The sequence below is a fragment of the Manacus candei genome, unplaced genomic scaffold (genome assembly GCF_025592945.1).
Source record: "Manacus candei isolate 608988 ecotype Guabito, Panama unplaced genomic scaffold, ASM2559294v1 h1tg000088l, whole genome shotgun sequence".
In the NCBI taxonomy this organism is placed as follows: domain Eukaryota; kingdom Metazoa; phylum Chordata; class Aves; order Passeriformes; family Pipridae; genus Manacus; species Manacus candei.
This window is the reverse complement of record NW_026138136.1, coordinates 8,062,241-8,087,714: the sequence shown is the minus strand read 5'-3', so window position 1 is coordinate 8,087,714 and position 25,474 is coordinate 8,062,241. Positions and strand designations below refer to the sequence as shown.

At 34.4% G+C, this 25,474-nt stretch overlaps 1 protein-coding gene across 8 annotated transcripts in view; it reads right to left on the bottom strand.

The window, feature by feature from the left end:
• Positions 1-216: 216 nt before the first annotated feature.
• The window catches only part of PTPN3 (protein tyrosine phosphatase non-receptor type 3), a 163,710-nt gene continuing 138,452 nt past the window's right edge, over positions 217-25,474 (bottom strand). For 7 of the 8 annotated variants that reach the window (XM_051812626.1, XM_051812628.1, XM_051812629.1 and 4 more), the window contains 8 exons: positions 24,548-24,714; positions 21,902-21,992; positions 21,562-21,623; positions 20,561-20,707; positions 18,311-18,439; positions 10,517-10,662; positions 9,694-9,829; positions 217-5,850 (listed from right to left, as the gene is read on the bottom strand). In XM_051812626.1, coding sequence (XP_051668586.1) covers positions 5,773-5,850; positions 9,694-9,829; positions 10,517-10,662; positions 18,311-18,439; positions 20,561-20,707; positions 21,562-21,623; positions 21,902-21,992; positions 24,548-24,714 — 956 coding nt within the window. In that variant the 3' untranslated portion in view covers positions 217-5,772. The remainder of the gene's footprint in view (positions 5,851-9,693; positions 9,830-10,516; positions 10,663-18,310; positions 18,440-20,560; positions 20,708-21,561; positions 21,624-21,901; positions 21,993-24,547; positions 24,715-25,474) is intronic. The other variant, XM_051812627.1, reaches the window with a different exon arrangement.

Sequence of the window (25,474 nt, the reverse complement as noted above, 5' to 3'; positions counted from 1 at the left end):
AAAGGCTGATAGAAATACGATGCAACATTGGTTTCAGCTGGTACCTGATGTTAGGTAAGGGATTCAACAGAATTAGAAAAGCATCTGCTTCCTCCCAGCATGTGGGGCAACCTAACTAGTCACCCAGCCACATTTGGATTTCATTTATGTCTCAGAAGAAGATATCAAATGAAAACAACCAAAATAATTTTAAAGGGAAGAGATTTCAGGTGTTTGTTTGTTTGGTTTGGTTTTTTGTTTTGTTTTTTTAATGTTACTTGAAAGCACAAACCAGTAAATGAGGAAAATGTTCCACTTAAAATTATTTTCTAGGTCAGTTTGACAAAAATTAAATCCCACCAACAGTAGGGCTCTTTACTACAGAAATTGCTCCAAAAGAATTGATGTGTTTAAAACACAGAAGAGGTCTGCAAAAGGAAAAAAAAATGTATTTCCCATCCCTACCTTAGCTATTAAAAACATTTTCATCTTCACAAATTTTTTTGTCTGTTTTTATTTTTAAATAAAACTCAGGTCTTATCTGCCCTGAACAAAGCATTTCCTACATGCGTTTTCATATATCTTTATGATTTCTACCACTGTTGATAGCACTGTTTAAATTCCTCAGAAAGGAGCTCAGTTCAGGCTGGTCTGAATACCACATTGCACCTTCAGCAGGTGTAAGTAACATCCTATCTTAAGCAATGGTAACATCACTTTGCCCATTTAGGACAAAGCCAGTTTTACAGTCGTGGGAAACCTCAGTGTGTTTTTATAAGGTAAAACAATGACATTTCAGTAAACAAAACCATGAAAGCCAAGTAAATAGAAGTTGAACAGCTAACAATAAACTGAAGTGCTTCACTAATGTCTATTAAAATCAGTGCTTTAATATTTTAAATACAAAGCTAATTAAAGACACAAAACTTGCAGCTAAGCCCACAATAACACACAATCTAAGACTCTTATCCAAGTAGGCTGCAAGTGAATTAGGAGAGAGTCAATAAACCCACATTCTACTCTCCATTCCCACAGTCACCTCTTGATATGAATGTCAAAAAAAAAAAAAAAGAGACAATAATTACTGGTCTCTTAACTACAGCCAAAACTAAACAACATCAACAGTCCACACAATTTGTCTTTTCCATATTTCCATAATATTACTGATCCTCAATATTTTTTTTATATGAGTGGTAAGGTCACTATCGTCACATGGTTAGTTGAAGCTGAAAAATGGTTAAATCTATCAATATTATGGGCTACTCCTTCCTTTTCATTCAGAGAAACTTACTTTTTTTTTTTAGGATGGCGAGTTTCACTGACTGTGGGTACTACAGTTTGAAGCTTGTACAGCTACCAAACAGCTGGAATATTAAATATGTTAAAGTACACTATAACTAAATCATATTGCATTAGATTGCTATATTTAAACTGTTAATGTAATACTATTGTTAAAACAGACAGCCATCTGAGATGGTTTAACACTACCAGTGTCAGAACTTAAATGCAAGAGAATCCATTTAATCAAAACATTATGTTTTATATAATGAATTAATCATTCATTTGGCTTTCAACTGCCTTTGAACAAAGTATTTCATGACACAACTTTATCTTCTATATAGCTTCAATTAATAAATGCTTTTAACCAAATAGACTGATTGCAGGTTACTAATCGAAATACAAACATTTCTCAGCACGTGTTCTCTCTGGAAAGGCCTTATGTGATGGAATAAAATAAACTTGCACTTGGATGCTATATTTTAGGATATAAAAGTAAGGCCATTATCAGTGAAATGACAATGTTTAAACTATAATTGATTGAATATTAACCATGTGCATCTATTTTCAACATTTTCATTCAGGGGCCATTTATGCATTCAGTCTGACACACAAGAATACTATCTACAGGGAAGAGCTTTTGTTGTAAAACAATATAATCTTATACTTGTAATAAATTCAATGCATAGTTCGTTATATAGTCCAGAACAACAATTTTTTTAAAATACATATATATTTAACCAAGTACTGCATAGTAGAAAAAAGAAGGGAAAAAGGAAACCCAACTGTTAAAAAAACTGAGTGTATATGAAGAGTTATTGCTGAATTCTTAGGTACATTTTGACTGCATATAATTTAGTACCAACACCCAGAAGACAAGATTACTGAAAGCAAACCACTGGATTACAAAATTACTCTTTTAATTTTATTTTTTTTTCTGCAAAACGCCACCACTATTCAAGGTTTGTTTGTATTTTAATGATTCATATTTCATCCATCTGGTTACAGAAAAGGCATTCATGGTTTAGGGCACTCATTTTTTTTTTTTTTTTTTTTTAATTTTCAATACATGGCGAGGTCTGTCCCTCTGTCTCAGAAGTGTTCCCGTATGAGAGTTCTGAAGACACTCTAAATAAGCAGATAAGTTACTTCTGTATTAAATATAAAGCCACATAGTTAAAATTTGTTTAATTCTGTAGAATAAATGTTAGTGTATTTCACAGTGATGAAAACCTCAAAGGTTTATTGCTCCCTCTTCATCCACCACCACACTAGACATTTTGAATACTTATTGTCATGATCATGCCAGCACAGGCAAAATCAAGGTTAAACTGTTTATGAAGGTTATCTAGTATCTTGACTTCACAGCATTTTCTGCCATTTGTCAATTGCTTGACAGTTAAAAACTTTGTGTTAGGAGTTTTAACTCCTACAAAAAAACCCCAGAATGATCAATGAAATGTATGTCTTTTTAATTTCTTAATTCTTGTGGAAACAAAAGCTGGCATTAAGAAGATGTTTTCATAATTATGCTTTCATTGCAAGATCAGATCTAAGGCATACTTCATTAAGTGCAAAGTCATTACACACTACAGAGAGAAGACAAAACCCCTTCATTCTCCCCTATGGACCCTATAGGTACATGTGCAAAACCCAGCAAGACTGAAATAAAGATGGACACAATGTACAAGATATTTGTGTAGTTAATATTTCCTCTAACATTCAAAAAAAAAAAAAGTCTTACAGAGATTACTATTTTTATAGCTTTGAGTAGTCTCTCCATGGCTAGCAATTTCAAATAATTATTAAAATCCAAGTAAAAACTCACCAATGGTATTACCAAACCCAACAAAAGCAGCATTTGTTGTCACACTATGACCATCATCATTTAAACACACACATACTAACGTAAGTCAAGCCTATACCATATATTTTGAGACTGGAGTTAAATAAGGAATAAATTTACAGTGCTTTGGTAAGTACATATTCAACATGAAGAAACATAAATAACAATAGGAATATAGCAATAACCTTGAACACAAATATACCGTAAATACTTCCATGAAAGAAATGGATGTCACAAGACGCTCTAGATATTTTTTGCAATTTATTTTTTTGCCTTTTTCACTTCTTGACAAACTATTAAATGCAAGTCATGCCAACTGCAAGGGATGACTCTGAGACCTGGGCACAACAAAACATGAAAAAAAGAAAACAAACAAACAAATGTTTTAACAGACAGGCACACACATAACAAAAAGGAGGCTTTTGTTAACCATCCAGGAGACTATATATTCTTTACTGCCCACTACTCCTTTCCTGGGAAAGATCCACTAGGTTTTCTCACTGCTCAATATTCTAACAGCAGCAAGTGGCCTGCACTTGTGCAAAGCTTTTCCACATGCATTTTTCAAAGAAGCTTCCCGAGCTATATGTGCATGTCCAGTATCATTTTACATTTGGTCACACAGATAGATTGAGCGATCTGATGCAGTTTAGCAAGATAAAAGTGAACCAGAGGTACGGTCTTTTGCCTCCTAATCTATGCCTAATCAAGCAAGAGGACAATGATCCAAAATACTACAAAAACTTCATTCAAAGTAAAATTTGGAATGCAGTATATAAGAATGACCACAAACCTATTCAGCCTTCAACCTAACAAAGCCAAGGTGGTTTCCATGTTGCCAATTACCCTGGGTGTTGCAACTAAAACTTTTGATCAATAGTAACCAGGTATTTTCTTTAGCTACAACTAATAATGCAATCTCAGAGAAAGATCCAAGCCTACAGAAGACAAGAGTCAGTAATTTAGCACATCCTACATTCAGTTTTTAGTTATCTCCTGGGGAAAAAAAACATAACCTTTGGTAACATGAGAGATGCATACTGTACAGTTGTGATAGTTTCTATAATGAAACTCCAGATACAAATGATAATATCCATAATACAAACCATAATTCTAAAATATATCTGAATATGTGTGTGCATATATATCTCTCAAAAATTATTTCATTTTCTCTTTTATACACATATAAACATCTGGCTAATATGCCCCATAAAAATTTTTCCTTACTTAGGACTAATCTTTTAAATAACAGAGTTTTAAACAGTCCCTTAGAATAATTTTTAAACACTATTAAAAAGTTAAGAACTATCTCAGGGTAATCAAAAAGCACACACAAAATAAATTAACATCATACAAATGTGGTTATATTGTTCAGAAAGTCTAATTCTCCCACCTGAAATGAAATAGAGACCAGTGTACCTTAGGGTGAATTATTCATCGATATACAAATATGTTCTCTCTTTCCACATAAATCTTCATGTGAATTTAGCTGCATTTCTGCATAAGCAAGAAACACAGTAAATCTGCAGAACTCTTGCAAAAGGGAGCTGTGTTCCACTGGATAAGAGCATTTTTGCTGGAGGGCAGCAAGTCATCATTTTATCACCGTCTGAACACTAGCAACACCTGTGCCCTTGTAAGCTTCACACCTTGAAATAGCAGCAACATATTTGATGGGTTCAGTAGTAATTTTTCTTCCAGTATTGGATTAGACTACTTTGCATATACAGTAAGTCAAAAGTCTAGTACTTGTGTGCAGCATCAATCCACATTTACATCTGAGAACTCATAAATATACATGGAAACAAACATGACAGAGATTTATAACTCATTTTAAGTTACAATGTTTTCAGTCCACATGACTGAAAAACAAGTATAAAGTAGATGGACAGCAGAAACAGAACAAAAGGAGTACAATAACTAAAACTGTAAGAAGTAGGTCACTGTTACAAGGGCAAGTTGCAATTAAAATTGATCAACAGAAGATGTAGACTGTACCATTTGCATAAATGCCTAAATGCAGCATTATTTTCACATCACATACAGTAGATGTGATTTCTAAGCATATTATAACAGCTGGCAAACTCACTAATAGATTTATGGTAAATGAATACTAAATTTCTCCAGCTCTTAATGTACAGTAGTTATGCATTAGCCTTTAAAGCTCTTCGTCATCCTTTTAGTAGTCAAGGCTGAATTTCCTTGAATATTTAGTATCCCAACAAGGAAATTACATATATTCACCTTCAATGAACTTTCATACAATACAAATATATTAAAATACCTTCTTAAGCTGAATCATTTCAATACTATGAGTTTTCTTTTTGCTATTTCAAATTAAATACAAGGAATTTTGTAACTTCCAAAGTGAAGGGTGTTTTAAGGCAGTAAAAGATATGTATTAAGGTTTCCATGATTGTTTATGGTTGTCTATGTGAATAAAGCATATTACACACAATTACTGTCATATATTTATCTATGTGACTTTGTTACACTGTACATGATTTAGCAATCTTCTTGAGAAATTTAAAGTGCCACAGTTCAAATGTGCTCATACGTCTTTTCATGGGCTTCTAGTCCATTCTAGTTGCTTTGAGAAATGAGCCCTTTCTTTACTTAAGGAGCAGTCTTTTTTAGGTGAAAAAAAGAATTCATTCTTCACTGCTGTGCTAACTGGAATCCAGTGGTCGAACCAATCCTTCTTTGTAAACACGAAGAATAGCTTCACAAACAAATTTGTATTGACTCTGTAAAACAAAGAAAACAGAAAAACATTTATGGATGTTCAGGTAAACTCCTGACCAGATCATAGTATTGAATAGGACTAACAGTCCCATGGCTTCCTTTTTTCCTGGACAATGACAGGAGAGGAAATACAAAGATGGGAGGAGAAAATCCTACTCCTCTGGCTGTGTTCACAATAAACAAAGGTAACATTTACTCTTCCTTGAAGAACAAGCATTAAAAATCATGCACCGAGGAAAACACAGCCCCCAGTATTAAAAGCATTCATGATTAATTTTCAGGGAATAGGATTTATTTGTAAAACCTACACATATTTATATGATTTTGCTAACTAGTTAAATAATAGCTAGTTTAATTAGTTATTTACATTCCTTACACATCTCATCTTTTTTTCTATCTTTTTTTTTCCGGTTATCTGATTACTATGAGTATTCTGAGCTTGCCAATCTTACAGTTCCATGTTACTGGCACATCTAAGTTACATGACCAAAATCACATTTAAAGTTACCATATAGGATATATAGATGCAACTACCTAACTAAAAACTACCTTTTTTCCCAAACCACACTACTGCAGAAAAAGGAGTCACTTCATTTTCAATTTTTGATCAGACCACATATCTCCTTTTGTAACTGAAGGGGATCAAAACCTTTCAAATAAATAGCTTTGAAGAGTATCAGGCACATTAATTTTTTTATCACCCAACATTTTGATCTCAATTAGATCTTATAAAGTCTTCACAAATTAGTGTTTCTTTTCTGCATTCTATTACAAAGACTATTCCTTTCATCACCTTGTGATGTAACTACCTGTTAAAATCAATTACCCTGCAAGCCTCTTTCTGAAAAGTGATACAAGGAGACATTATCAATAGGACTAAAAATCCACATAGACTGAAAAAATCTCTATGACTAACATAATCCTGAGAATGCAAGATGATTGAAATTTAAAAGAACTTGCAAAGATTGACAGCATCCTTCCCTCTTCTCTGAAAGTACCATTGACAAAACCTCCAAATGAACATCTTCCTCCAACTCCATGTCATACTCAGAGAAGCACAGCTTACATTTTTTAAATCCCTTTTTCCATATTTGAACTGTTCTCCCAGCTGCCCTTGTACTGTCAGCTCCCATCAACTCTTCATAAACATCTGGAAACATTCCCCCATTATCTCCCAAAGGGCAGGGCTCAAAGGTAATATTTGGACTGTGAAGGACCTTAGAGTGCACGTAAATACCAGCAGTTAGGAATGTTATTCTTGTCCATAAACTGTAAAACATTTTCCCTTAGATACAGAAAAACTTAAGGGAAACTGGGAGGTGGAAATGAGATTTCTGCATCTCAATTTTCCTGCCTTTTCTTTTAACCTTTCAGTCAATTACTCCCACCTTCAATATCACTCTGTTCTTTTGTCTTTATTTCTTAATTACCTTGACTTTTCTCTTCATCGTTATAGTAATTTCCGTATTTCTACTGCTTGAACAAGTCAGGTGTGATATTTAGTTCTCTGTTCAATACTTCTGCTAACTTGTGGGATCGAATTACTGAACAAATAAAAGAATGAGCACTTCAGCATTGCTTACTCTGACTCAGTCTCTGACTACTTATTTTGTTTTCTCTTATCTGTTGCATGTATTCTTCCTGCTCAGTCAGCTGGTAGCTAGTTTTATTATGCGCATCCTAAAGCTCTGTTTTCTGTATTGTTTAGTTTTTCTAATTTCTTTTTAATGGAGCATAATGGCTAATTTTTCTTTTTTTCAGTGAAAGGCCATAGTGTTATACCAATTTCGTTGTAGCTTTATAATTTTGGTTGAAACTTCTGTTTTGCTGTTCCTGGTAACCAAAGTATTGGTTTTTGAGAAACTACAGTTTTTACATGACTAAAAACAGACACTAAACTGACCAGTTAATAGCTCTGATGGGTCCATTCTTACCAAATATGCCCTGTCTGGTATTAACTCACAACATGCATCTGGCAAAGTGTATCATCTTAGAATTGGAGCACACACACAATCCCCACAGGGCAGCTGAACATGCTTCAGGCAAGGCTATTAAAACTGAACAATCTCTATATTACAACTGAATCATCTCTAATGTCTCCTCCCAGAAGCCCTAAGCTGAATATCAAATATGAGCAAACATGAGTGGGGCTAGCTAGAACGCAAGCATGGGAATGCCATAGAGCACCCAGGATAGATTGAAATATTAACATGTAGCTCTTTGGTAGTTTGTTTTCCCACAGCTGAGTGCTTGCTTCTGTGTCTCATTTACAGCACAGTATGACAATTTTGCTCATTGGCTTTTCACAACAGTACCTGCCTACTTTGGAAATAACAAGTGAATTTAGTTTCACAGTATTGCTGCTACAGATCATCCCTCTCCTGATTGTGCTGACAGCGAACTGTGTGACACACAGCAAGCAAGGTAAAGAATCCTATTTTAGGTATTCATTTTCCACACAGGGGGTCTGATTGTCAGTATATTTATTGCTATTCCTTGTATTCTTCAGTTATGTCAAAGTGTGGAGTGCAAGAACAATTCTTGTTGATTTCTGTTGTAACAAAAGGGACTCGGCCTTCCCAACAAGCTGAAGCTTACTTCAGGTTCTCATATCTGATTTTCAAAAAGAGCACCACTTCTAGACTAAGCCCGAAGTTGCTCAGATAGTTTTAGAAACTGAGGGGTGTAGATAGGTGCAAGTCCAGAAGTCAACATTCAGCTTCCTTAAACTTCATTTGATGACAACCTTTGTCATTATCTCAGCTTCCACTTCTGAGAGGAACAGGCAGGGGACCCTTCAAACAAATCCCTTCTCAACCACACAGTCCTGACACTCTTCCAGAGAGTGCACTCATACTGCAATGGAAAGAGTCCCAGCAGCATGCACGAACAAACTCTGCTCACTGAGCACTATAATGTTACACAGGCAACTATAAATCCTGATGCCTTTACACCCCTTTTTCTTCCTGTCTAGGCAATCACAATGCTAGCTCCTGCAGTCATTAACCTGTTAATGAACAGAATTTTTCTTCATAATTTACTTTTTCCTTGATCAAATGGAAACCAAGGCATTTTCTTTTGAACATTAGAGACAGAAATGTCCAATTTAACTGTTGTCTTTGTGGGTCTAACCCCCCTTACTTCCATCTCTCATAGGACATTTAGCTCTCCAAGATAACCCACACTTAGTGTTCTTGTCATCCAATCTGTCCCCAAGAAAGAACAGTCTCTCATCCTTTAGTCTTAGTCTCTAACTTCAAATATATTCATTTCCAAAGCTGACACAAAATTGCCTTAATGATCTCAAGTTTTCCTTGAACCACTTTCATCTTAATATCACTGTCTACTTTCATATTTCAGTTACTGATACTACCCAACTTGCCCTTTGTTTTTCCAAACTGGGTAGTGGCAAAATGAAAAAAGTAAATAAATATTGTTCTTATAGAATTTCTACTCAAAGTGACCTGTTGAGAAGCCATTTCCTCTCTTCAAACCATGTGTCTTAGTTACAGGGACCTGGATCAGTTTATCACTATGGGTATAACCAAAACTGTGTATTCTACATCCTCTATGTAATTTCTGATGGACTGTTAATAATGGGTCATTTGCAGCAGCTGCCCAGGGCACACCTGACACCTCAGGCTACAAGCTGTGTTTTAAATACATACATCATAGCAAAGCAGCCTATGCCAGTGTGCTACCTTGTGCTGAATTTATGAAGTTTGAAATATAATGGCAACTGAAGACTCATACGAGACTCCTATATCTAAAAAATTTTTGTATCTGTTTTAAACCTTGACAAGTGCAGTATATACAGAAAATCAGGCTTCCTTTCCATCACTTACTGATGTTTGCACCATCATAGCTCGTTGGTCTCGCATTTTTCTTACAATATCCAGTGGATAAACAGGTTGGTTCCTTTCAATTAAACACATGGCTGTTTCCATAGTGACCAATACACCAGTACGACCGATTCCTGCACTGTGAAATGTAACAGGAAAATAGTCTATAAAATTGGGTTTTTGCAATGCACCAGATTCATATCATAGTCTTAATACTAGGTTGCTAAACAACTTCAGGAATTACAGAAAGACCTTAGTAAAATTTAAACAGAGTGCAAAGTTTATTTTTACAGCAAATTCAGTAATATTTTCTGGCAATTACTAAAAAGAAAATATCTTTTAATATAAATAAAACTAAAACCTTACTTAAAGTAAATGCATTTTTAAAAAATTATAAGTGCTTAAAAATCTAAATGTATTGGTTTGGTATTTTTGACTTTAAAAAAAGGTAAGTTATAATTGACTGTTTTTATGAGAGGCAATTGAACAGCAGCAAAAAAGCCTTTGCAGTGCTGTTCAAAATGAGGTTATGACAGTGGTAGAGGATAAAAAACGGAGAACAAATCACACTGCAGATTTATCAGCTCTGTGATAATTACGTGACTAAGCCATTTCACCAAAAGGTTGCAGGAGAAAGGGAGACAAAGGAAACTCATCGTTTACATATAACATCAGTTTCTCTCTTCAGCAGTGAACACTTGTATTGCACAATTTAAGATTTTCATCTAATTCAAGGAATCTCCCATCTTGGAGACAGACGTTTCACATGAAATGCTTATTCTAAGGTTGAAGCAGATCTATAATTAGAATTTTAAAACACAAGTACCTGCAGTGAACAAGAACTGGCTCATTCTTTACTCTCTTTGGCCTCATACAGGTCACAAACTCCAAGAAGTCCATGGAGTCATCAGGAACGCCATGATCAGGCCAAGCTACATACTGGAGATGGGTGACGGTGTGTTGTTGTTCTGTCTAAAATACAGTAAAGTTTTCAGAAAATGTCCAGTGTTAGGACTGCTGTATTCACGTTTACTAGATAAAAGTCACATTTTTCATAGTCAAAGTATTCTGCAGGTGCAATAAGAGGTAGATGTAGAAAATGTTTGTCATTTTAAAACTCCGCATGAAGTATGAAGACGTCATTATCAGAAAGCATATATGATGCATAACATTTTCTAAATAAATGAGATATCAAGCTTAACTTCCGTGATCTAAACAGATTTTAATTTTTTGGATTTATTGATTATTGACCTATTGTACTTTGAAATCCTGAGGTAAAATGAAACAAGGCATAAGCATAATAGTACTATATAATAGTTCAGAATAGGTTGAAAGAAACAACAGAGAACAGCAGAAGAACTATTGAGATCAGTATAAAAATAACAGAGGTTTGGGGCTACACAATCTGTTGTAAATATGTCTGTGCATACTTACAGATTCAGCTATAATAAAGTTGTCTGTAATGTTTGCTAAATCTGGTTTCTGTCAGAAAACATATATCATTCATACATGCTCATTTTACATATAGGAATGACTTCTGTATGATCCACAGAAGGATACTTTTCTGTATGGAAGCAATATAATTAGTTAAAAGATTCTGTTGCACAGAGTTCTTTTTGGTTCAATTATACCTCAAAATAAAAACAATTTTAGAGAAGTTCTTTCAGTTTAGCTTTTTGTTAACTTTGATTATGAAACCACTCAATCATCTTTGCATGCAGATTGAGCTCAACTGATACATTACAGATGTAATTAATACTTAGGGTAGGAAGGAAAAAACTTAAGATGCTCCTGAGCTCTGCTGCAATGAGGATCTTGCTCTTTACAAGCTGAGACAAACCTTCATGTTCCTTTATTTCTTACACACATTTTGCAATAGTTAGACCTGCATGTTATTTATGTCCATTACCACACTTAACATTTGACACCCTACTGACATCTCCTTTATCACTAGATTAGTCTATAAAAGAATGCTTTTTGTGATGCTGGTGACTTCAAAAGGTTTCTTTCTTTTTCTCCTTAGTGCACAGCTGCTGAAATATAGAATGCCTTCAACTGCTTGCTTTCCTCTTCTGCTTGAGGAAGCGGTTCTACTACCAGGGAGCAGGCTAGTAGAACACAAAAGATATTGCCTACTAAGTAGAGTCTTAGGAAATGCAATTCCAGTTAAAGCAATTGCAGAAATTTATAATTGCCTCCAGGGACCAAAAGATAAATGATACTTTGGCCCTTGAAGGCACAGCCTGAGCAATCACAATTAAAAGGTCCAGCATAAGGCCCAAGGGGACAACGTAATCTAACATTAATAACCAAGCTCCCTGTAATATGAATTGCATTGGGATCTATCACCCAGGTTATCACAAGATCCAGAATGACCAGGACCTCTGCAGGAAAAAGCATGGCCTTTTGCTACTCAGCTTTGCTGAGTAGGAACAGTTGATCCTGACCAATGATTACAATTCACGTTTTTCTGAAATGCCAAGATTAAAAAAAAAATACATAAACATGTCAAGAAAATGTAATTAAAAAGTTCTCCTTTCGAAATCTGTGCATGCTTAATCAGAACCTCTTCTAAAGGGAAATAACGCAGCAATTACACGTAACTGTTTGAGCTGATTCTCTTAAATCAGAGACATTTAAATTACAGCATCCTTGATTCATTCTAAAACTATCCAAGAGTGAGTATCCAGTTGCCTTCCATGTGCTTCAAGAAATTAAAGCCATACAGCATGGATAAGTGCCAGTGGCACACCTGAGAACCACTAATAGTAATCTGTAGCATCAAAAAGTCATTTTACAAGCTCAGAAAAAAAAAGAAATTTCTACTTAATTTCTACTTATCATTACACACTCAAATATAGTGAGTTGCATTTATTTAAATAGTTCACGACATTAAGTAACACAATCATGTTATATAAGACTTATTCAGAGTGAGAATATACTCGGAGAACATGCACTTGGTCCCTAGAGCTGGTGCTTTTGGTGCAATCATCTTAATTTTCTATTGCAGACCCTAATCATCCATAGAGACCAACAGAGATGTTTGTTAATTATTCCAGGTATGCCTCAAGCTTCAGTGTAGTTTTCTAGTTATTTGTGTTTTAATACAATCAGTTTTGATTCTTCTGGTTGAGCTCTTCTGAGATGATCCAAATTGTTAACATTTGACTGTTATGTCACTCGCTTTTCAAAATGCACAAGTATTTTAAAACACTTCATATTAACCTATTGTAAACAGTAGTTATAGTCATATATGTTAGAACTTTTTCTAAGTCTAAGCTTTTCTGTCTCATGCAGAAAATATCAAATCAGTACTCTGACAAAGTCCAGATTTTTTTAAAGCTATTTTTAGTGGGCTTTTTTTGCCTTTTTTTTTTAAAAAAAATAAATCTTCAAGTCTTTACATTCACAAGGAAAGTCAGCTTTTAAATTCAGAGAATGTCAGCCAAATAACACCCCACATGGAAATAACTAACATTAAAAGACCATCACACTTACTAAAATCTAGCACTCATACATGAAAAAAAATGCCAAATTGTAGTTACTGGTTTCATAGTTAGCCCCACTCTACATGTTTTGCTAACAATACTTATTTTTAAACACACTATTTCTGCCAGACCCTGCTTCTTTGTACAAACCTAGCTATAGAAAAGAAGAGGTAACTTCTCGTTACACTCGTGTTGCTCATCAAACCATCATTCTGTGAAACTCCTTTTAAGGCTTTTCCACAATTCTTTTTGCACTGACGTTTTCAGTGACAGTCATTATTCTAGCATCTTAATGTCTGATAGACGTATAATTTATCTAATCTGGCTTTGTTAGTCCAGTTTTATGAGTCTAAACTTACACAAAGTGAGACAGCAAGAGCTGCTCATGACTTGGTTGCTATTTTTGCCTAACTTAATCTTATACACCTTCTTGTTCCAAAATTATTTAATGTTTTTTGCATTTGCATGGACTTTCAATGGAATTTATGTATTTGGTATTTCCACAAATCAGCTTAAAAATTATGATTCAAAAAAATTAGTCCAAACAACTTAACAGACTCCAGTGACATTTCAGGATTATGTCATTTGGCCAGTTTCTCATCAGCCATTTGGCCAACATTTAGATGTTTCACGGTAATAATCCACATTTAATTAGCAAGCAGCTACAGAGGTCTAAGACATCATATTTATACCAAGTTGTTTGTTATCGTCCTTCTTATAATAGTTGTTGTCACTACAGAAAAATTGTTTAACAAAAAACCACCAGAAAATTATGTACTTGTACCAACCCCTCCTGGGCAAATTCAAGACATCTAACTGCAAAACCAGATTCATTGTAGTTAAGCTAACATCTTAGATTTTGCTCAGAAACACAGCATAAAGACACATGATCTTTTCTCACAAGTCTGTCATTGGGATTGCAACAAAAATATGCATTCTCCATCCTTCTGCAGGTTGCAGCCTTTCTTATTATAATTACACAAAAGCTAAACTTCTTCATTTCATTCTAAAATGACAGACTCTCCCTCATTAATAAAAGAATTGCATGTTCTTCAGAAAAAAAATACACAGTACTTAGAATGATAATACTCATATAGAAAGAAGGAAATTTAGGCTTGAAATGTCAAGCTTAATTTTCACTTTTCTTAAAATCCAAACAATTGATTTTGCATGTCACCATTTTAGTTATTGACCTTTTTGGTATAGGTTATAATATAATTTTCAATAATGAGGAAAAAAAAATCACAATGTAGAACAAAATTAACTTTGAAATGGTCTTATTATCTTGTAAGCAGTAAAAGGTAGGGTCTTCGCCAGTGAGCTTCACAAATATAACTTGAAAGCTGAGTCTCAGTGATCAGGGTTAAAGCCCAGTTTCTGAAGAGTAGATCATATGGCAAGTGGCATTTGGCATTTCTTTGGACCACCGTTCACACATCATAATGCTTCTGTACACACTTGCCATAATACTTGTAACTTAATTTTGTTCTTTGGCTCTTTATAACTCAAAATCAACTTGCTTTCTTCTACCACAGGTATTTGACAGAACAGAACATGTCCAGTGCAGACACTTTTCAGAGAAACTGTACAGTGCAATGGGTTTGTTCAAGACATTTATGACATGGTAAAATTTATATAGATTTATATAGATTTATATAGATTTACTTGGGAAAAAAAAATACAAGGTCTTGTTTAAATGCAGAAGCAAAAGTTTCAATGAACCAATCTAAGAACCCCTAACATAAGCAAACTCAACTTTTCCCCCCATGAACTGTTGTATGACATGTATCTGGCAAAGAAGACAAAGCTGTGGAAAGCCTCAATCCAAACAATTAAGATGTATAAAAAATTAGAGATTCTATTTTCAGCTGTTCATAGCAGAAAGTGCTAGCAGTATACTACTTACATTGCTGCCTTTGTTTCATTGAATATCAATTTAACACAGTCATTAGAAAGCCTACATGCTGGCCATTCATAAACAGGAAGATATCAGTCATTCTTCATCTTACAATTTTACCTCCTCCCTTCAGCAAACTATAACATTCTTCCTTAGTGAAATGAATTTATGCTTAATCTTCAGTTTGTTTGAATTGCTGCATCCATTTCTTCCTCTTCAAATAATACCCTCCATTATTTCCACGGAAAGTGATAGCTTTTAAATGAAAAAGAAGCTTATCACTCCAAATCCCTCTATTTGCACTGTCACTGCCTGCACAGTCATGCTAAAAAAATCCATATTATGACACAAGGAATTGCTTTAATTAACTTGACCTGGGTTGTTTATAAGATGTAAGTACTCTGTCATGGCTCTCACACTCATTCATTATAGTAATCATATAACTTGTCTTTCATGGATGAAATTCAATCAATTTTTAAACATCTTGAAATTTATTCTTTTTCTTTGAATAATTTCATAGAATCATAGAATATACTGAGCTGGAAGGGACCCATCAGGATCATCGAGTCCAACTCCTGGCCCAGTGCAGGACACCCCAAGAATCACACCATGTACCTGAGAGAATTGTCCAAATGCTTCTTGAACTCAGACAATCATCGTGTTGTGACCACTTCCCTGGGGAGCCTGTTCCTGTGCCTGACCACCCTCTGGGTGGAGAACCATTTTCTAATACCTCACTTAAACCTCCCTTGACTCAGATTCATGCTGTTTCCTGTCACTGGTCACCACAGAGAAGAGATTGGTGTCTACCCCTCCACTTCCCCTCCCATGAGGATACCGAAGTCTGCAATGAGGTCTCCCCTCAGTCTCCTCTTCTCCAGGTTGAAAAAAACAAGTGACCTCAGCCACTCTTTGTACGGCTTCCCCTCAAGACCCTTCACAATCCTTATGGCCCTTTCTTGGATGCTCTATAGTAGTTTAATGTCATTTTTCTATTTTGGTGCCCAAAACTGCACACAGAACTCCAGCTGAGGCCGCACCAGTGCAGAGCAGAGTGGGGCAATCCCCTCTCTCGACTGGCTGGTGATGTTTTGCCTGATGCCCCCCAGGACACGGCTGGTCCTCCTGGCTGCCAGGGCACTGCTGACTCAGATTCAACCTGCCATCGACCAGGACCCCCAGGCTCCTTTCTGCAGTACTGCTCTTCAGCCTCTTGTTTACTTAGTAAAATTTATCAGGTGAAAGAATGACAGGGTAGTTTGAAAACAACAAACAAGTTGTGGCAACAACTAACATAAAGTGCGGGAGAATAAAAACCAAAACAAATAAACCAAAACCGTGAAAAATTACAGTCTTTCAAAGTAATGTGAGTTATGTGGTTCAGCAAGTATTATCTCCACAGCCTCGTTAAGTTCTATGGCTGGGTTCTACTCACACTTAAGTGAAATCAAGAACAAATGCTTGTTTCAAGAAGGGAAAGTAGCAGAAAAGTTTTCTTCAAAACATAATTGAATGAAACTGATGAGATTTAATGTTGCAAGGCATTTCTCTTAAAGGAAACTGAAAAAAAGTTTGTTTTAGGCTCCTCATGCTATTTTTTTCAATGATTAAAAAGAAATTCATATTTTGTTTTACAAAACAGTGAACTGTGTGATAACTCTGCACTCACACTACACAATTTCTTTCCTTTTGTCTGTTTGTTCTGATCCCCAAAGTGTTCTGAAGCTTTAAAAAAAAAAAACCAACAAAAAACCCCCAACCCTAATCAACCTCAAAAAACCCCAAACTTAGTGCTTTTTTTGCTCTCCTTTTATTTTCCTACAGTACAGCTTTCAATCTTGGTCTTGAAAAGGCAGGAAATTAATCCTTTCTTTATTTCATGAGGCTTAGAAAGGTTAAAAATAAATAATTTGAGTGACAGGGACTAAAAGTTTGTGCATATTTACTTGCAGTACTACTTTTATGAGCTTAATTTCTTCTGTGCTGACATTCAAGTTTATAATTTACAGATTAATTGGCCAAAATACAGAAAGAAATATCATGCTGCTCCCTGACTACGTGGTTTCTCACAGCTAGAAACTGAAACACTCTATCTCAACTGAAAGACCTTTAAGTACTGACATCTGACATCTCACTTTATGACTACAAAGGAAATCTTAATTACATTAAAACAAATTTGGATGGGCTGCCAAGTGACAGATTCAGTTACAAATGTATGAGACTAAAGGATTGGTCATCTTGCTGTAAGAACATTGATTACATGTTATATTTTAAACCAGATATTTCTTCTTTTTTTGACTACTAGCAATCCTGGTAACTATAAAAGCTACTAAACTATACAGAAGTTTAAAAGACATACTAATAATGGAACTGTAAATTACTCTTTGGTCAGTATATAGTCATTTCTTACATATCTTAGGAAAGTATAAACCCTTCATCTTTTTAGAGAATACCTGTGGCTGTAGAATTTTGGAAAAGAGATGAGGAGAGGAAACATAAGAAATCCAGGACAATTTAGAAACAAAAGTCAGACTTCATCCCCTATAACTCAGGTTGTGGGAAGTCTAGATGTGACCTGCACACACAGTTGACAACACGAGAGAATATGCATGTGTTTAACCTTTTCTTTGCTTTCCAACTCTGACATTAGCATAAAGTATTAGGAGCTATGGAATATATGTATCTTACATAAATTGAGCACATTTCAATTGAAATATATATGGATTTTTTTCTCTTTTTTAAAATTTGACTAAAGATAATGGAAAGGAACTGGTGAGATTATCTTCTCTCAAAACAACATTTTTATGTTTCACTTCTTAATTAGCCATTCTAGCTGCATATACCATTAACCAAGTGACCCATATTTCATCCCTGAAAGAGCACGGTTACTCAGAAAAAAAACCTCACATTATAAATTAAACTACTTGTGAATCCAGTGATTGCAAAACTGTTTAAAGAAAAGCACTAAATTTCTTTATGAAGGTTATTACAATATCTGTACAGCATCATGTATTATAGAACTTCAAAAAGTATGTTTGTGAAGCTCTAAAGAAATAATCGTACTATCTTGATTTATATAATATACAAATATTCTTTTTTAAAAACTGTGTGTGTCTATATACACACATGTGCATATTCACACACAGAGATATATGTTATCAGAGTCTTTATCTACCTATCTCTACCTGTATTCATTCAGCTTGCTTGGGGATAATTAAAGATAAGAGACATTTACCTCAACATGTGTAATCACCATTTCTCTAACAACATAAGCAATCGTACAGTCTTCAGAGTGGCATCTGACACGAAAGCTGCCATATTCCATTACATCTGGTGGATCAGGCCAATACTGGTGACATTTGGTCTGTAAGGAGAATTAAGCACATGTCAAGACAGTATACAAGCACTTCTGTTTCCAGCATTCCATCCTATGCTGTGGTTCAGGGAACTCAAGGAGCAATATAAAATCAGTTCTGGTTTGCTGGCAAGATTTTTGCATCCAAATTGGAAAATAACAGAACAAAATAGGCTAAAGTCTCCATAAATATCTGTTTTAGTGATTTGTAATAAATATTCAGGTATTTAGAGGCATGATGCTTTGTCTGGTGCTCATCTGCAGTTGCTAAAATGACTTCTCAAGCCATAAGGTAGGAGGAGAAAGATGGATTCATTTCATCGTAAGAAGAGAAGTATAGAGGGTAAACTTACAACTATCTTTAGCCATCTAATAACAGTTTATAGCAAAAGCAGAGCCACATATTTCTTGAAAGGGAACAATGAAAGGACAAGAGGTAACTGAAAAAAAGATGCAAAAAGGGAAATTCTGATTAGATGTTGGCAAAAAATTTCCATGAGGATGGTCAAGTACAGAAACAAGAAACCCTATGAGGCTGTGGAATCTCCGCCTATAGAAATAATCAAAACTTAACTGATGTGACACTGTAACTCTGTGAAGTTCAAAGATGTTTTTGTCTGCAACTTTTAAACTGTTACAGACTAGCAAGAGCTGGAAATTTTGAAATGTTAAAATTTCTTAATTCTACCTTTAATAAACTCAATTTTCAGTGGTTTGAAATCCAAATTATAACCATTATGCCTGAAATTTTTACTGTGGTAGTTCAGCTGAAATACTTTCCTTTTCAAATTTAAGCCAAAATAATGTATCCATTTCTAAAAAAGTACCATTACTGTGCAGCAAAAAATAAAATTCTATAATACAAATCTTAAGATCACTGGAAAGAAACAGGCTGGAGTGTAAAACCTCTAGGGATTGCAAAAAGGTTTGGCATTGCCAGTAGGGATAGTCTTGACAAGAATATACATTTTTCTCTATTCCTGAAAGTTCACCCACAAACTGGGCAAATGTAAATAATTTCTGAAATTAAACACAACTCAGAAAAAGTGTCTAGTGTGTAAAGGTACCAGCAGGATGATTAGAAGCAATCAACAATTACCTTGAAGTTTCCAACTGACTGGGCAAACTACAGACTATTACTAATATGTGTTTCTACTCAACACAAGGAAATGAAAGCAGCAAGCTATTTTGATTGCAATACAGTCAAAAGATGAAGGGAGCATTTTTGTGTCAGACGATGTTCAATGTCTGTTTCCACGAACAGCTACATAACCTGATCATGAGTAAAATCTGATGGCTAATTAACTGTCCTTCCTTACATCTCAATCTTCATGCTTTTTAGGACCTTCAATATTCACTGCCTTGCTTTCTAAAAACACTAGATTTTGACTGAGATGCCAGATAAATTTCATAGTGTAGGATAGATCACATAGGAAAGATAGATAAAGGTTACAGTGTAGGCATACAAGAGCTTCACTACCTTCTCTACCTCTTATAAAACCCAACTGTTCAGCTTTTGGTTTCTAAAACTTCAAACTACCTTTACGTTTAATCTAAAACACTTAATCTTTAAAACTACAAAGGATATGTTAGATCAAAGTACAAAACAATATACCAGATTTTCACTGTACTATTCCAAAAGTAATGGCATGCCAGAATTATCAGAGCGATTCTAGGAAAGAACTTAAAATGTAAATAAAAATAAGCAGGTTAAACTCTGACCACTACTAGTAAATAGCATGATGGCAGACTCTTTTTTAAAACCAGACTACAAGGTTTGCTCAGCCTGCTCAATGCTTCCAGACATCTGCTGAATGGCTTGGAGAGCAACTGCCACATGGAGCCCAGTACTCAGGGGGAAAAATAACAACATGTAGTACCTGTCTGTTCAGCATAACAGAGTGAATGCAGTGATTTGTGTTTATCAGACAGCTGGTTTGTTTACAAAGTAGCAAAACAAAAAGTAAGTTGCAGACAATCTCTTCCTAAGTAATTCAGAAAGTCTGGTCTTCAGAAAAATGATTCAACGGAATAAGTCAGTCTATTTTAGGGTTATTTAATCATAACAATGGAAAAAATGTTCAAAAGTACATTATATTTCTTCAGCATATAAAGAGCCTGGACACTTACCCGTCCTCGTTCAGTAAGAGTTGTTAACATGATGATCAGTGACAATTTGTGATCCCAGACTACTTGCCAAAAGTGTGCACATGTGTGTGGAAGAGGCCCCTGAGTAGCAATGTATCTGTTCACAATGCCCACAGAAGGAATTTCCATCTACAGAGTGGAAGAAAAGTTCTATGTAAATCTTGCTCTCATTGCTCAAGTACTATTTTAACTCAGCATTTCATTCAAACAGAAAATTTTGAGGGAAGACTAATGCAGCAAGTAATAAGTAATAAGACAATCAAGATCACACTTTGTTATGTGAAAAAATTTTAAATCATTAATTTAAAATAGATGTAAAGATTCTATAGTCCTTCATGCTGAACCATAAATAGAAGATTATTAGTGATAATGTATTTGAAAATTTGAAACTGCAAAGCTTTCCAGATTTTCTTTAATACCTAGTAAGGAAGTATGGCAGGGCACATATGCCAAAGGTATGCTAGCAAAAACTGTTTATTGCCTGATACCAAACACAGTAAGTGAAGAATCAACTCTGATTTAGGTGCTTAACTTATGGATCTGACACAAATATATAGACGTTTTCCCCTCTTTTCCCTAACCCCCAGTCTACACTTGATTGATTATGGCAATTATGGTCCTGATTTGTCTTCTGTATTCCTTCATAGCATAGTTGGTATGCCAAAAGTGTCTCTAGAGGGAAAAGTGCTTAATTTTAAGGATACAACCTCAGCATTTGAAGCCTATGGAAAGGTAAAAAAATTTTTACTGGTTAAAGACTCTGCACATATCAAAGTTTATACCAACCACACGGTTGCATTCACTTTGTATTAGGATCGCTACTTGTTTCACAAGAGACACTTCATATTTTACACTATGAAACTTTACATCTTTTACATTTGCAATTCCCCAAAATATAAAAGAAAATATCCTTTTTCCTCAAAAAAGCCAAATTCAATCTGCGTTCGTAATACAGAGAGCGAGCAGGTCTCTGTATGACTTACATTCACATAATTTGCATTAATGTAATCTTCATCTCCTCGCAATATTATCCTTGTGGCATCATCTGCACACACAGACACACACACAAAAAAAAGAGGGAATAAAATTAGCAATTAATGGGCATGTTTCCCTTCTATTAAGTTAAAAAACAATTGACGAATTGCAGAGACACAAACAGTAGAATACAAACCAGAATACATTACATTTTAGAACATAAAATGAAAAACTATATGACTTCAATTATATAATGAAATCTTCAATCAATAAGTTCCATACAACAGTTTTAATAGCTACCATATAAAGGATAAAGCAAAATAGGCAGGAACTGTACTTTAGACTCACAAGGTAGAACATCTTTGTATCTATTCTTGTCCATATTCTGAGGTACCTTTGCACATGTAACAGCCAAACCTGGTTTCTTTCTATAAAGTTGCTGCAAAAAAGAATGAAAAATCATACAATTTTGAGGGATCTCATTATGTTATACACAAATTAAATACACTCACATGAAAATATATAGACTGAAAAAAATAATGTTTTTCTTTAATATTTTTCCTATCTTTCTGCAAAATTCATTTGAGAGATTTTTGCATTTAACATGACAAGAATTTCTAATCTTGAAATATCTCATCATGATATCCAGAAAAATTTCTAGGACAGAAAAAAAAAAGGAAATGTGAGAGTCATTGAAATATACTGTTTGCCTGCAGGTTTGCTTTTTTTCTTATACAACCATGAACTGGAAGAAAAATAGTAGTTGAGGGTGAAACAAGTGAGCAATGAAAGATATCAGAAGAAAAAAAAAGCAGTTGCAGGACAATATTTTATGGAATAACTGTAATATAAAAATTTCAGACAAATTTTCATTCTCTGGACTAAACCTAACCTATTCAATCCTCTAAGTACCTGAAAAAAACAACACTTCAATGTACCACAATCTCTTAACCTGTGACACTGTTTCTTTTGGGCCATCTGCTCTGTTGCAAACTTTATCTGGAGTGAATGTGGGCATAGGAGTGTAAATCAAATTTTAAGGTTGGTGCAAGGTTAATGGTTGGGCTTTATAATCTTAGAGTTCTTTCCCAGACTTAATGATTTATCATTCTAAGTGCATCATATCAGAGAACAAAAGGTACAGAGGGGGGAAAACAACAACAAAAAAGAATTAAGCAATGTAATTATACAATTACGGCTTTTCTGTATTAAATACATGTAACAGCAACTTACAATTGAGTTACTAACCTGGCTGTATGTACCTCACTGAACACTTACTACAGAGCACATTATATTTTACAAGTTTAATGAAGATTCTGAATATGGTTCCATACATAAAATGGAATTAAATAAATAGAAAGCTACTTTAATTGAGAGAAAAGAAACAACGCAAAAAAAGTTTATTCTATTGGAAGATTTACTGAATTCTAAGAGTCTGTATCACAGCTTATGTAATTTTTCAATTTATATAACATAAAAAAAACCTTGATAATATATATAATATATAATATTATATATATATATTATATATATTATATATATAATGGAACAGCTTCTATCAGTTATAACTCAAATTCCACTTTACTTTACTAGAGCCAAGTTGTGATTTCTGCTTTTTTTTGGAAAACAAGGAAGAATAATTTAAAGTCAAGTAATCATTCTCCAGCTTCATTATTGTTGCCTGGCAAACAGTCATTTGCTATTGACAGACTTGTTAAATTCTGATTAAATGGAGGAAGATATTCTGGGAAAACTTTATTATTCATAGTCTACTGGTTAATTATTTACTATTTTACTGAAGTGAATGGAGAGTTTGAGAGTCACCAAGGTTGATGAGGTGCCACTGCAATTGTCTCTGATCATGAAACAATGAACTCAAAGAAACAAGGCCACTAAGCTGTACCCTAGATTTATTATATTTCAAAAACATTTTGAACTTTTTCTGTAATATCCTTTTATAAATGCTGACAGGAAAAAAAGTCATAAAGGAGCAAATATCCTATGAAGATTATTACAGGAAATTGTGCACAAATTTAGTCAAAAAATTTGACAATTAAGAAAGTACTGAAAGGTCAGTTCACGTATTTTGAGCTACTGTTTCAATAGCCAGCACTCATTGCAATTGATGGATTTTATCCAGTGTTGTGGATTTTGGAAAGCAGTTATGAACCATAGTCTACAATTTCTTAAGGAAAGGGGAAATTTAATTCTCAGAAATCTCAGAAACAAAGCAAATTTCATTAAAAAAAGTGGTTATAAAATTACCAATATCAGAACTCTTCAGCCCCTACCATTAAATTTGACAGTATTTGAAAAAGAGTGAAGGAAAAAATATCAAAATGGGGAAAAATTTTTTTGCTGTTCCAGAAATTTTCAGTGACAGAAATGGTTACTCCCGAACTCAATGTCAATTTTATAAATCATAATAACTAGGGTTTCTCCAGAGTTACTATAAATGTTTGAATCCACTAGAGCAAAACAAGCACAAACATACATACACTGTACTCCCTTGCCATTAGAGAAGCAGATGAATTTTCTTTTGTAATTTCTTATACTAACAATTAAAGAATTAATATAATAAATTATAAAAACATGTTATTAGTCAGTTTTCTATGACATTCTTTGTTAACACATTGAAGAACATAGAAAAAGAAACAAAGTACAAGACTGACCTCTGTGAAAACCCCACTACTCTACTGAATAAAATAACTAAGGAAAAAATATTAATTTAGTGAGCTTTAGGTACTTGAGCTAGAAACATGTTAATTCAAATACATTTTTCTCAGCAGATGATATTTTGTGTACAACTGATAACTCATTCTTCCTTGTTGTAAGTAGTGAAGGGTGAAACTGATGGGCAAGTAAAAATGTTGCTCCCTTGAGACAGGACTGAAGAGGAACAATGAAATTTGCAATTAATTAAACCCCTACATTACTTGCTGATTACAGCTATTGGTGTATATTAATGACATTTGAGAATTGAGTATTACCTACCTCAAACTGAATAAGGACAGTCCCACTTTCTAGCCCTCTTCTTAGCTGTTCCATAGACTCCTCCAGTGTATCACCACCATATTCAGAACAGACAGGAAGAATAGATTCCGGGAGATTGTGGGAATCAGCTTCGTCTTCTGATTTGGATTCCACAAACTGTTTAACTACTGAAAGATGTGCAGACAATTAAAATCCATTGCATGCAGCATTAATGTGTTTGTAACAGATATAAAAATTTACAAGCTTGAAAAAACAACAAAGTTTCCAAAGCCTCAGGAAAGTAAATAGTAACACATTTAATTGCATTTCTTTTGGCACTACATTACTGTAGAAATTGCTAGGAGCAAAATGTCCTTATGACCTTTCGGAAAGAGAAACTCAAAATGCCTATCTATGAAGACAAAGAAATTGAATTCCAAGCACAAGGAGCTTTTGCCATCTTGTCTTACAGAATGAACTGCTAAATAGGCTAATGAATCACAGCATCCACCATGGCAAAAAAACAATGGAGTTTTGCCTAAAAAAGTTTAGAGTATAATTAATGGAATATCTCTACAAGAAACTTGTATAAGTTTGGACCTCCAATAGCAAAATGAATGCAAAAATTCTTGTATAGTACTCTCTTGCCATTAGAGAAGCAACTGAATTATCTTTTGCAATTTTTTATGCTAACATTGAAGAAACTAACTAAATAAACTTTAAAAAAAATAGTCTGTTTTCTATGACGTTCCTTGATAAGATATTGAAGAACATGACGAACATTAATGAAGTAATCTGCATAGCAGTTCTGTCTCTATGAATCATATCGTATCACCAAACATGCTCAGCTGTGGTTATTCTCTGCAATATCAGAACACTTCATACCTGCCAAACTTGAGAAAATGGGAAGCTGTTCATACACATGCCTATAGAAATGACTGGCGTGGG